Source organism: Cinclus cinclus, chromosome 5, assembly GCF_963662255.1.
Source record: "Cinclus cinclus chromosome 5, bCinCin1.1, whole genome shotgun sequence".
Classification (NCBI taxonomy): Eukaryota; Metazoa; Chordata; class Aves; order Passeriformes; family Cinclidae; genus Cinclus; species Cinclus cinclus.
Window position 1 is genome coordinate 22599588 of NC_085050.1, and position 14556 is coordinate 22614143.

Below are 14556 nucleotides of genomic sequence, written 5' to 3' on the forward strand. Positions count from 1 at the left end.
AATGCAGACACCCATTGGTACGTTCTCACTTCAGACCTGATAAAGGTATTTAAACAGCCACACTTTCACCTGTAACCCTGTTCTGAGCAGATACAACCTGGCTGAGAGCAGACCCTGCTCATTCAGAGCATACCCACCCACACACTGTATCCAAAATCAGAATTAATACGTAACAAAGAAGTGCTGGGAACAATCATTGCTATGAACTCACCTTACAAACTAAAGAAGCTGTAGTAGTTTTACCAACTCCAGGTGGACCAGAGAGTAATGCTGCTTTAAAGCCTGTCCCATCATCTTTGCTTCCAGTTTTACTGGGTTTTGCTAAAAAACAACCAAACAAATTTAAAAAATAAATCAGGTTTTACCTATATATGTAATTATAAAACAAACTGCATGCTCCTGAAGATATCAAGTATCATTGGAATTTTTCCTCATTTAAGGCCCAATAAGAACATCCAAAGATGCATACACAGCTGCATCCCAGCCACTCGGGGAAAAGCAGCTTAAACCAGCTTACAGTGACTTTGAACTGAAAAATACCAAAAAAGTGCTATTAATGTAATACAACCATTTCAGCAATCTCCTTACAACCGTATCATATATGTAAAAAAACCACCCCCAAACCCACACACTACCACAAACAAATTAAGCCAAACCCCAAACACACCACACACAAAACCCCACTATGGCTGAACTAAAACTTACACCCTCTTTTAAACACAAAATAACCCTGTCTGTCTATAGGATGACAACTCTACTTGATATATGCACTTCTTGCCAGAGCCAGGACCTTGACAATTCATCCCTACACGTGACAGCAGCCCTTCAGACTTGCATGTATCCTATATCTTCACTGTTGGCAGTCTCTAACCTATTTCTTCTTACTGAGGAAGAAATCAATAGGCTCAACACAAGGCCATTTTTAGATACATCACAGCTAGGATATTTTGAGGTTTTTTGTAAAAATGAAACCAAAGACTTGGGGAAAAAAATCTTTTGAGACACATTTTTCTGCTCATTTTTGAGGCGGGTAGTAAATGAACAACTAGTTCACAAAAAAAACAAACTCTGACTCAAGTGCTGCTAAAAGCACACCTGACTGTAGCCTTATTCCCAATTTCTAGAGTTGCTCTGCTACCATCCAGGCCCTCACTGGTCTAAGGAACTAAGAAGCATGATTAGCATGAAAGAACACAGAGAAAATAAACCAAAATAAACCATTCACCTTGTCCATCTTCCAAGATATTCTTGTGCCAATTTCTGAGCCATCGGAGCAGTTTATTGGCACAGCTTTGCTCACCCTGCTGTCCAATAATTGCCTTAAGAGATACAGGTTTATATTTATCTACCCATAGCAATCTCTCTGTACCATCTTCATTAACCTCAGAAACCAAGTTCCCCTTAGGCTTTGGGTCTTCTTTATCCTCTACAGTCTGACGTTTAAAGTCCGTAAGTTTTCGAACAGTTGTGGTTTCTTTCCTGAGAGATCTGATGGCATCTCCCTTTTCAGGAGTAGACTTGTATTTTTTATTATTAGCTTCCCTTTTGTAGGGGCTAAAATTCCTTTTTCCAGATTCAGCTTTCTGTGGTGTCTTTCTGGGTTTTGACTCCACTTTCTTTGCCTTAGGAAAATGAAAAAAAAAAAAGAAATTTTAAAAATACAGTAAATAAAGAGCATATTTATTTAAAGACTTACAGGAGTGCTTAGAAAGTGACAAAGCTTATGTATTGATTAAAAAAACTTCATGAGCAGATACAGAAATACTCTCTGAGAAATAAAGCATGGCTACTAAACACAATTGTCACCAGGCTCTTGTAGTTCTACCCACAAAAAAGAGGTGGGAAGTGTTCTGGTCATTCCAAAAGCAGTCCCCTTATTCACAAAGCCTGAGGCATCCTACAATCACTGTCAGGTTGGAACAAATGGGTCAGACATCCTTGAAGCTCTTGCAAAACCACATTTGTAGAAGTTGTTCAACCCAAAACAATTCAAAGGGAGTGGAAGTGATCAGCTAATAAAGCTCGGAGTTGCTTTTCCCTGGGACACTAATGATATCTTTGAATAAATAAGGCATGTCTGTACTGAATGCACCACATGTTAGAGCTAGCAGAGATTTTAATAACATTCTATCAGCCACTACAACCTAGATTTAAATGTGCACAAAAAATTTGTTACCTCTTTTTTGGTATTGCCTGAAAAAATTCCCTTTAATATTCTTAGTTCAAGTACCACATAAAGACAAGATCTGTTATGTATACAGTAGTTTACATATTCCTGGGCCTATATGGGTACCACATGGGATCAGTCACAATTAAATCTAATTCCAAAGACTTAATGAATATTCCTTGTTTCAACCTGATACCATCTAACGAGATGCAATTACCTGCTCTGTCAGGTACCTAAAATGCAGAATGATGTCAGAGTAGGAAAATACCTTTAGGTCCCAAGTAGAGTCATTTGTCTTAAGCACAAACCAACATTTTTCACTTTTAACTTAAAAGGTAAAACTGATGATTGTTGTGTTACTATTACTGGAACAGAAAACAAATTCAATTAAAAATAAACCAAAGCAAAAAAAAAAACCTAATCCCCCAAGTTTATTATAGACATACCTCTGTTTCAGCTGCCAGTTCATATTTGGACTTTTTGCCTGGCATAGTTCGAATAAGATCAAACAGACCATCCTCATCAATAACTTTTGTGCCCAAAGTTGATGCCTGGAACAAAAGAAAGAATTAAATGTGAAGTCAGGTTACATTAAGATTCACATAATGCATTTCAAAGTGTTTTCCAGTAAAAAACTATGACTAGAAACACAAGAGTTTAGATATATAGATATAGATATACATACACACGTGTGTGTGTGTATGTGTTGTATGTATGCAGATGTAATAGCAAAGCAAAGCTGTAAACCACTTGGCAACTTTCCATTTTAAAAATGTACTTTATTGTTAGTACTGCTTCCTGTTGGCAGGGATACTGGAAATTACCAGTTAAGAGAGGAACAATTCAGCTTCACTTTGCCTTTGGCCAGGCACAGGAACACACACTCACCTTCTCACATTTGGACTGGCCACAGTCTCGCCCCATCACCAGGTAATTTGTCTTCTTGCTGACATTGCCAGTTACTTTTCCTCCATAACGTTCAATCAGAGACTTGGCCTCATCTCTCTCAATACACTCCAGAACACCCGTAATTACAAATGTCAGGCCTTCCAAGCAGTTTTCAGCTCCCTGAGAACCAGAGGATTGCATGAAATGCCATTATTGGTACAATTCTACCAAACAGCTCTTAAACATCAGCTATTTTAACCCTCTACCACATCAAGTACCCTATGAAACTTTACAAATAAGATTATCGTACCTAGCTAGGTAATAATTCTAAAAGTTCAAATAAGAATAGCTACCAATAAAATTTCACACACTGTTTACCTGACTATACTTGTAGCACTCTGTGCTTCAAGCACAGCATGTCAGTCAAATGAGTGACAGCAATCTTCACCTTTAAGACCAGTAACTATTTCTGATCATCCTGACTTCCTAAACCCAGTTCTGAATACAAATTCTTTAGTACACTTCCTTACATTTAGTCACTGCTTTGCATTACAATCTAGGTTTTTCTAATACATTCTTCCAGTGGGAAATAAATACCAGTCTTTAAACAGTTAAGTCGATACTTATTAAACCACTTACAGCAGTAGGTCTACCAAACACTCCACTTCATATGTAGAACCCTGTAGCCAAACTTACCTGAGGTATCTCTTTGGAGCCCAGTGCTTTTGGACCCTCACGATTAAGGAAGCTTCGGTAAGCTTGGTAATTGTTTCTCTTCTTTTCAGAGTCCTCAGGACTTATAGACTGGGTCAGGAGAGGGAAAAAAAATAACATATACATTACATATATAAAAACAGCAAAATAAACCCAAGCTTCACAGTTTAAGACATTTTCATGCATCAAAGGAAAAGCAAGTTCAAACACTTGTTTTTAATCTATTAACATGCAATACTGAAGCTTGCTTAGCTTTTGGTGCTTGTGTTGAGGTGCTTTTTCTTGTTCCTTTAGAAATATTTAAAAAATATATACCCATTGTTTATTGTCAGGTTTCTGTAGATTTGTGTATTGCACATGTACATACTCACTTAACTAATAAACTGTCGCTTTAAATTCACATCCTATTTAATTTGTGATCTACACTTACATAAAAGTAAAAATCCTATGAAGCAGACTTTAAGAGACACTTAAGCTTCTCAATCAATAAACAACCATTAAAAACTCAGCTCAAAAGGAGGTGCAGGCTATCCCTTCTAATTACAGCTGTTATTTAATTGTCAAAATGGGGTATTTTGTACTGTATGATTAAAAAGTACATTTTAACGTTGCCAGTAGCTGCCAGTGTTCAACAAATAGTTACTGAATCAGATAAAAAAATACTAAATTCTATTTATACATGGTGTATCAATAATAAGAAAAAATAAGAGACTAGGGAGAGAAATATAAATCTCTAAACAATGCCACCTATCATTCTAACCACAGAACAGATCCTCAAGGTCACCACACTCACATAAGTAAGTTTTCACTCACTAAGTAAGCATCAGAACTCTTGCATTCTATTTTCCACCAAAGTTAAACAAGAAAAAACACGGAACTTATTCTGTAGTGTACCCACACACCTTAATGGACATTAGAGAACCTCAGGTCCTTCATCTCTTTAATTTACACTTTACCAGATAATTTTTTCCACACAGTTTTACAGCTGCTGTAAGGAAGGAACTTACAGTCTAACCAGAATTCAAATCCTTAAAACCTGCCCAGGAGATTCAAAATACCAAGTTACAACAGTGACACCGATAATACATGAAACCTATTTTCCTGCAAATTCCACCAAGACACGTAAATTAATTTTGACAGCTCCTACCTCAGTCTTCTTGGGAGAAACCTTCTCCTTCTTTGGTGTTGCCTTCTCTTCTTTCCCTGAAGCCATTTTTTCTCTTGATAGTGAATTTTGAGCACCTCTTTCCTTTTCAGCAATCTCTTCTTTTTTCCCATCAGATGATTGTGGGGATACACAAGAACCTTTCAACTGTTCAGATTTAGTTTGTGGCTTTGCAGAGTAATTCTTGGCTGCACCAGCTGACTCTGTTGCTTTCACTTAGAAGGAGGCAGAGGGAGAAGAGCTCATATAGAAAAAATGTATCTCATTAATATTACAAATTAGTGCAATGCTTTTCAGTTACTGTGTCCTACCTCTTTCTGACTGCTTATATCCCGTTGTTGTATTAGGGCTGCTGTTGATGCTCAGTACTGTTTGCTCTCCTGTATCTCTCCGAGCCTAAGCAAACACACAATGCCAAAGTCAGGGATGTGTGTCCCAAGCTACCACTGAGATACAGCAACACACTTCACTTAATTTTGACTAGAACTTAAAATACCATCCCAACAGAGGTATCCAGCACACATTGTCTGACTAGGCAGGACACCCTCTACTGAGCAAGGAAAAGCCAAGAGGGAAGCATAAAAAGTATTTTCTTTACATGAACACACTCTCCTGTTGTTTTTAATGAATTTGTATGGAAGTCTCAAAACAAAGATGTCTAAATAAGAACACTCCCAGCGATGCAATTCCTAAAAGCTTAAGTTTAAAAAGAATTCCACCTTTTTCTTCTGTGGTGTTTCATCCAACATGGCCAGAGTTCTTGCAAATTCTTCATCTTCATGCAGCTGTCTCTCCAGCTGAAAGAAAAATTTTTAAAAAATTTCAGGCTAATACCGAACAAGTTCTAAATCTAGCATATTTTTTAAAAACTCTAAGCAAGTACATAGCTGGAAAAAGGGGGTCCTACCAGAGGCAAATAAATTTCTGGAAATGGCACTGAATTACTTGTTTCCCCCAGAAAGTAAGACTAGTTAAATCTAGTGAGAAAAATGGATTTGTTGTACTAGAAACATTATTATACCTATATTACCTGTTTTCAAATGAGTTTTTTGTTCATATTTCCTAATGTTGTGTATCCTTTTCTTTTAAGTAATCAACCTTTGAAGGCAGCACCTCCTAACAAACAGCCTGCAACAAGATGTAACCTGTTGGCTTTATCAGAAGCAGTCCCAAAAGACAAGTAGTAACAATGCCTGTTAAAAGTTATGATGTCTCCAGAATTAATGTTCTCTTCTAATACTACTAGTAATATATATATGTGTGTATATATATATATATATATATATATATATTCTGTCTGTTTTGGAGAGTTTAACTACTGCCCTTAGCCCTGCTCTTAGTGTCAGTTATATTTACTTTAGGGAAGGAAATATACTTTAGCTTTCTATTATTTATACAACTGATTTTCTCTGATAGAAAAACCAGTAAGAAAAAAAAAGTGCACAACATCTATAAAAGTTACTTATTAATTGTACAAAACCCCACCAAAGTCAATTTGGTTTCATTTTCATTCCACTTAACAACATAAACCTGACATCTCCAGTGATAACTGATGCTTCAGTTACCTTTCCTGTCCAATATGGTGCCTTGGGGAAAACCATTTCTATTCATGAATAGTGATTGCTATCAATAAATACTGACCATTGTTTCAACAAGAGAACAACAGAATTACTTTCATAACTGCAATCCAAGATGCCATGGTCTAAGATCCCAATAGAAGATGTTCTAAAACCAGTATGCCACAGCCATTGTTTGTATGTGTTCCTAACAGTGAAATCCACCCTCCCTTTGTACAGTGAGAAAGGGAAAGGGCAGTGACCACCAAATGCAAAGCAGAATGAGGCAGAGATACACCTGATATATAGTACTTCAATGCACAGAAACTCTTGACTGTTATACATAAGATCAGTTCAAATGAAAGACATCATCTTATTTTTCCTGACAGGTTAACCTTCTGCTAGGGTAAAGTTGGATCCATTTACTCTCATCCTTACCTTCAGAGGTGCAGATTTGTCTGTACCATCTACTTATTCCAAACAATACTCAATATCACAAATATATGTGGGAAATCAAATTTTCCCAAAAGCAAGGAAGTATGGGTAAGTGTACCTTCCTCTCATATTAGTACTGATTCAAATATGAAAGTTTAAGACATGTAAGGGTCATTCACATTTTTCTCAACTATAATAAAATTCAGAAGACAAGTAAAACAGATCACAGATGGCAATGACTTTTAATTTTTCACTCCAGAGAATGAAAAGAACAGAACACCATGCAAAACACCAACAAAACATGAGGAAGCAGAAAGTGAATTTTGTGTTAAAGGCAGGATTATTAGAAGCACATCAGCTGCACACATAGAGAAAGTCTGCATAAAGACAAAATAGATTAAGTGATACACTCTATTTACATAACTGAAATAATGCCTATAAAAATAACTGTGTGACCAGGCTTGCACACATCAATGAATTTTATTACATTTAGTTATAGCATACCTAGAAAACCCATCTTAATTTCTTAAGGACAAACAATTTTAAGTTAAACAAACTGCTCTTGATATAGAGCATTAAATTTGTAGAGCTTTTACCTCTGAATCTTCTTCAAGCTGCAGTTGCCTAGCAATGGCCTCATCATCTAGTGTGCTGTCTCTGCTCTGTGAAGGCTATATTAAAGAAAAAAAACCCAACCGTTTAGTTGCCCCATTACTGTGTCAATTATAATAATTTAGTATGTATAGATTCTATACATACAGACTCTGTATGCTTCTAGAAAAGAACTGTGAATGAGACATGCAGCATTAATTTCTAGCTCTCTAACCTAAACACTATTAAACAAGGGTATTTTCAAGAGATTTTATTATTCAAAACAAGACCATGCTATAATACAAATATCTCAACTCTTCAAACAATGCTGAACATCTCTGAAGTTATCACAGTTGGCCCACTTGAAAAATACATCAGTAACTACACTGGGAATTTTTACTTCACTTGTGCTTTGTTATTCCATGAATATGTGCACCATAAAGCTTGGGAAAACAATCTTATTCCTCCCTCTCCTGCCTGCCCTCCACCCTCAAATATAAGCTATCCCTTCTGCTCACTAACCTCAGAAAACTTAATGGAATTCAAGAAAAGTCACTTGAGAAGGGGCAATAAGAAAACACCCACTTTGTGCTATCTTATCCAACACAGAACTGCTATTCCAAACTTGTATTTGAGGACTTGCTGTCCACACATGTATCACCAGAGCTCAACTTCTATGTGAGTGATCATTACTAAGTAACACAAGACAGGAGCACCAGTTAAGTACTTCCTTGCAGTCAAACTGTTCACTTTGAGCTGCCATCAGACACACAGGCAGCCTTAAGGAACAGCATCACTACTCACCTCTTTCCTTTTACTTGCTACCAGTTTCTTTTCTGAGCGTTGGACACTCCTCGTCCCAAAGAAATCAAGTGCAGAGGTGGGAGTCTGTTTCACTGGAGAGAGGGGTTTGCTTTTAGCTTGTGGTTTTGCCGCTTCTTTTTTCACAGAATATGTTCCAGGACAACCAACCCCTGATGTCCCGTTCTCCCTGGGTTTCAGGGAAATTCTTTCACTGGCAAAATCATCATCTTCATCTAAACACAAAGAGAATTCCATTACCTCTGGGACACAGAACTCAAGTTCTAATAATGGAACTGCCAAGAGAACTATTTTGGCACATTACATCCTAAATGTAGATGATTTAGATCCTAAAAAAATGCTACAGGCATTCAAAAGTTTTTGGAAAAAAAGGCTGAGTTGCACAACATGTAGTATTTAACAACTTTAATAGCAGAACTCAAGTCTGAACAGATTCAGTACTGAAATGACATGACATTTGTTACTTGTGCTCATACATTACCTCTCAATTAGAGAAGTTCACAAGAAATGCCTTCCCTTCTTAAACAGGGCAAACAACAAACAAAATCTAGACAGAAATTTGAACTCTCTCCTTAATTAATGCATGTCAAATTTAACAGCACAACTCTTCTTTCATGTTTTATTTGAAGCACAAAGGCACATTTGTTTCATTACTTTATAGTATTCATCAACAAAGCAGCTAATATAGGCTTTGTAGACATGGATTTTTAAGAATCTCTCCATCTTACGTTACAAACCAAGGAAAAATACCAGAACATATTCTTCACCAAAAAAAAAAAAAAAAAAAAAAAAAAAAAACAAAAAAAACCAAAACTTGGATAAGCTTCCTAATTAAAGTCTTGCTTACAATTTAGGAATGTTTTAGCAAAAACATTTCAATGCCATTTCTCACTTTTTCCCTCTCAGAGATTCTACGAGCTCTCTACAACTCTCCTTACAGTACAGTCAAAACCAATTCAAAGAAATACAGCAGTTTCACAGAACACATAAATCAGACAAGATCAGCAAGACAAAATGGATTTTTCAGTTTGAAATGAGGAGGAAAAGTGGCATAGTCTTACTAAGAATTAGTCCCCAGACCTCCAAAGAAAATTTTAATCTCTCCTTTTTGGACTCTTCTCTAATAACCAGGACGTGGTCTGCCCAGCAATGAAAAAAGAAAGAGGGTTTGATGGCCATTTATTCATTCTGAACCCAAACTCTTCATCTAGTCAATCAATCAACAAAAAATTAATACCAAGGACTTCAAAGAGTTTTATGTCATGTTGTGAAGCCTTACTGAGAGTTACAGAAATGAAACCCTCTCACTGAGGCATTGCCACATCTTAATACAACAACACAGAAGACAAACATCACTGGACAATCTTCTGACTCATGATAAAAGCACCATCTCTGTGAATTCTTCTACAGACTCGAAGCGAGCAAATAAACAGAGAGAAAATCCCCAAAATTAACATCAGACACACTAAAAGAGCAGTGGAAAGACTAGAGAGGAACAGAAACAGAGGCAGTTTTATTTGCATGCCTCTAACTGAAGTCTAGTTTTATTTTTCTCAAAATAGAGATGTTTTAGACACTCTCCTCAACATATCATAAACACAGATTGTTCTGAACATGTTTTTTAACAGAATTTAAACTGACAGCATTATCACAAAAACATATTCATTTTCCAGCAACCCCTAATTTAAATCTCCATATTTCTTTTCATATAAAAATTTTTCTTACTGCTTCCCTTTGTTTAGATGATGTTATATGTCTGTCATCTCTTATCTTTGTTGTATTCTAGACAAAGATGGAGGGAAACAATTATTTTTTGTTTCACTTGTTCTCAACAGATGGCAGTGTTTTAGAGTGTTCTAGGCATTAGTCAGAACTTGCTGCTATTGAGCACTTACTATGCAGAATATAATGAGAACCAAGCAGGATTCCACCTATTGCTGGGAGAGAAAGTTCAGAGAGGGAAAAAACTAACACAAAGATGCATCTGTAAGGGGGTAGATTGGTTGAGCAGTTAATTTGAGTATGCCTGAAGATAAAAATTTATCCAAGAGAAAGTACCATTTCAGCCAACTCAATTCACAAAGCAATATACAGAAGAGAAAATTCAATCCCAGGCCCTCAGCTAACAGTGGCAAGTTTTACACTAGCTAAAAGCTTTACTGTTCTCAGCACAATTTATTTTCCCAATGCAGCAGTAAATGTCCTTCTGCCATTCAGCTCAATTTAACAAATTATGGCATGTCAGGGAGATTTGGACACTAGATGTTCCTAATTTACAACAGTTTCAAGTCTGAATAGGAGATTGCTAATCTCAAACAATTTCAAGAATATTTTTGGTTCGTTCAAATTTTTCAGTCTAACAAAAAAAAAACCAACTGTGGGAGTAAAATATACTGCTACTGTAAATCAGCAGCTAATGAAGATGTAATTACAATTATTTATCTAAAGATTATACAAATCATGTTCTGCCCCCCTGCTCCTAGCTTTTCTTAAAATAAGGACTGGTCAATGCTAAAAAGAATTTTTACTTATCATTACTGTGATCAAAAGATCTGTATGCAATATCGTTTTTTTTCATTATTCACTTATAACCATAAAGAGCAATAAAACCCAGCAGGATATTGCTTTCTCTTAAGCAGAAAGTAAATACAATAGGATTTTAATCATATGTGGACTCAAGTAATTTATTTAGCCGTACTACATATTATCAATAGTTAGAACTTGGCTTTAATTACGTTGCTCCAAGAAATGACAGGATTAGAAGCATTTATTGAGTGCAAGCAGTGACTGAAGACAGACAAGAGACTCACTTATGAACAGTCACTGATAAATGTAAATAAAGAAAAGGGAGAATGAGAACATGGAAGTTGTTATTAGGAAACAAAACCAGCCTGATTCTATTAAGTGGGTTTCAAAAGAGGCTTTAGGGGACTGACACTCAGGCTACAGTTCCATCCTAGGTACAGGAAATTATAAACACATCACAGATTCACCTGATCTCCAGGCACTCCCCTTATTTCAAGTACTGATAAGCACCAACTTTTCCAGCAAAACTTGACACTCTTCCTTGAAACAAACTGCTCCTTTGCACCTACTGCCACAGAAGTGAACAGCAAAGTTAATCAGCTGCACACCTCCAGTCTCCTTACAAGCATGAAGGCAACTTTATTTACAGCTCTGAAAATGCCAAGAGTCATACTATTGCTGCTGCACTAATCAGGTCAATGTTTGTCAACACGTGACCTGTAAAAGGAAAAAGATGTGTTCTTTTTCATACAAGCAAGTCAACAATTTGTGGAAAATACAAGTGAAAATTTGGGTTTTAACTTGTAAAAATTGTATATTAATTGCATTCTTACAGGAGTTGCTGGGCAAACCTTGAGACAGCCTTATACAGGAGCATGAACTTCACTGAGAACTAGGAATCAATTTCACCATCAACGAAATGACTTTTCTATTGCAAAACCTTTCTATAGCAGAACATGACTATTCCAAGAACAGTATTTCCTGTTTACAGTGATCCATTTTTGTGTGCTACACAATGAAAAAATATCCTGAACATACACTTTATTTTTTCCAGGATCACCTCAGAACTACAAACACAAGCAAAGACTATATATATATTTTAGTTGAGGCTTCTGGAAATCAAGTGCATGTGACAAAGGGAAATCTAATCATGTGATCAATGGAACACACAGGCAGCGACAATCAGGAGATTGCTTTTAATTATTTTGTATGTAAACACTTCACATGAGGCAGGGATCTATTGTGCCAGGCAATGTAGGAGGACAAACTTCCCTAGCAACAAACAACTGTCATCCTGGGGGTTTTAAGAGCTGCTCCATGACGTTAAAGCACAGCTGGCTTTCATTTAAACACCATTCCAGCAATAGCACAATTATGTTAATAAACCAATGCCAGCAGGTCACTTGTAACTCCTTGTTACTCCTCTTCCTCCTTCCTACCCTCACTCTTTCTCAGAAGAGTTTCACCTGTTGATTATTGAACAACATCTGTGGTTGTTCCCAAACTGAGGCTGATGAAAATTATCTAGGCTGTTTTAAACATAAATTCCTTTTAAAAGGCTTGGGTACAGGAATTACCTCAGCCACTCTAAAAAGGGACCAATCTATTGTAGGCAGGGACAATGGCAATAAGCAGCATAGGACAGCTCCTCAGAGGGCCTTCAGAACAATGTATTTTATTAATTTATTAAATTTCTGTACTGCTGAGTTGTTCCTCACTAGAGAATATAATTCCCTGGTTCCAATTCTATTTAGGATACAAAATATTTGAGGCAGTGGCAGACTCTTACTATGATGTCATAAAACCAACTCCAAATACAGGCAGGGCATCTACAGATTATAAATAACTTGTACTTATTATGATGTATGTTGAATGGCATTTATAGACTACTACATAAGGATTTCTGTGGGGAGCTAAAGGACTACATCCTGAACTCATTAAATCTACATTACTTGAAAAAAATGGTAACTCTGGACTGCATTTTCAGTTTCAATGTTGCCTCTTCTGCACAAGTACTTAAAAGAGTTCCTATCCTGAACAGAACATGCCATCTCCAGCAACAGGCATTGCTGTCTAAGCTAAACTTAGGATGCAGAAAGTAAGGCTTGTCTACAGTCCTAGTATTGACTTTATTTACATTACCTATGCATGGGTCAGTACTCAAAACTCCCAGCACTTGGCAGGACTGAGTTTTGTATTCATCTTTTGCCTAAACAACTCTTTAAGAAGATAACCTTTAAGAAAACCACTTCTCAAAGAAGTCAGCAAGTCTACTTCAACTCAACCCCTGTCGAGTCCTTCCAAAGAACAGATGGTACGTGTGATCAGCAAAATGTATTTTTTCTTTCTCCTCATTTAAAAAAGCTAATAGTTGGAACCTACATTTAAAAATTTAGGTATTATGTCATTATGTCATTTTAGATTTTACATGCTATTTCTCAAAAAGCTGATTTTAGAAGTACTACAAACATGTACTTTAAACCACAATTGTTAGCACCTGGCTTATATTGACATATCCATCTGCTGTTATAAAAATATAAAGTTTATCTAAATAATTTCATCTTTACACACCTGAAGCTAATTTACCTTTAGATTTTTCAGCTATAAAAGGTAAATCTTAGAAAGCTGCCTCTGCTTTATTTTTCATTTTGAGATAAAAAGGTTTAGGGATACAAGACTGAAATGCAGTTAACTACCATGAGTTAGACACTTGAATGTCAAATTACACATGAGTGCCTTTGATATCCTTCGTCCAACACATACCAAATAAAATTGTTAGTAAAGTCTGTATGCTTAGTTTTTGGACCATTAAAATACATAAGAAGAGTGAATATATTTAAACCAAAGTAAATTATCTTAATCTGCAAACCCACCAATTATAGCAACTCCTTCCAAATTAAATGCTTGCACATGGCATAGAAACAGCTGTGTGTATTACCTCGGCAAGCAATTAGAAGGGATCAGTCCATTAACTCGTTCCAATTTTATTCCAATTATTATTACTGAAATTTTATTCACTTGAGCAGGTTACTTTTCTACAACTGTAGTTCACAGAAGCAGATCAATGCAATGAAATTTCAAGTTCTGGTTTAATTGCCTGAAGTTACCTGCATGACAGGAATATTCAGTAATGCCATGTGAATAATTACAAAACAGGAAAAAAAATAATTTCAAGCAATCCAGGCAAGTATAGATGCGCTAATTTTTTCCAGCTACAGTTCAAGCAGCTCAGCTTACTGAGCCTCTCAGGACACAGTGCTCTGTTTTCAGAGTAAATCAAATTTGCTCAGTTTGTTTTTTGTTTTCAAACAAAATCAATCAGCGTAGAAAAAAAAATCCCAACACAAATCCTCCTTTTGCATTTTGAACTAATCCATCAGATTAACCACGTTAAAACCAGTTACTCTGGGAACTCAATAAGGAGACCTAAAAGGGAGAAAAAAGGTCTCCAGCATGGAGAATAGGAACAAGCAGAGGAAAGCAAGAACATCTTGAGCTAACACAGCTACATCTTGAAGAGATGCTACAGAGACTAAACTAATATTAATTTTATTTCATGTCCTGCCATGTTTGAAATACAGGCTGATAAGTAATTCTAATATCTTCTGATAAATTAATCCCTTTTTTTAAGTCAGAATTACATTTATTTCTCAATACTATTGTTATCTTCATTTCTGTAGAAAGAAAAAAGG

General features: G+C 36.2%; 1 protein-coding gene across 1 annotated transcript in view; it reads right to left on the reverse strand.

Annotated features, from left to right (window-relative positions):
• RFC1 (replication factor C subunit 1) overlaps positions 1 to 14556 on the reverse strand; it is a 33845-nt gene that overhangs the window by 8641 nt on the left and 10648 nt on the right. Inside the window, exons 4-14 of the mRNA XM_062493458.1 lie at positions 8321 to 8553; positions 7522 to 7596; positions 5654 to 5731; positions 5246 to 5330; positions 5075 to 5149; positions 4917 to 5032; positions 3752 to 3859; positions 3056 to 3235; positions 2614 to 2718; positions 1226 to 1622; positions 212 to 321 (exon numbers count right to left, since the gene is read on the reverse strand). Coding sequence (XP_062349442.1) covers positions 212 to 321; positions 1226 to 1622; positions 2614 to 2718; positions 3056 to 3235; positions 3752 to 3859; positions 4917 to 5032; positions 5075 to 5149; positions 5246 to 5330; positions 5654 to 5731; positions 7522 to 7596; positions 8321 to 8553 — 1562 coding nt within the window. The remainder of the gene's footprint in view (positions 1 to 211; positions 322 to 1225; positions 1623 to 2613; positions 2719 to 3055; positions 3236 to 3751; positions 3860 to 4916; positions 5033 to 5074; positions 5150 to 5245; positions 5331 to 5653; positions 5732 to 7521; positions 7597 to 8320; positions 8554 to 14556) is intronic.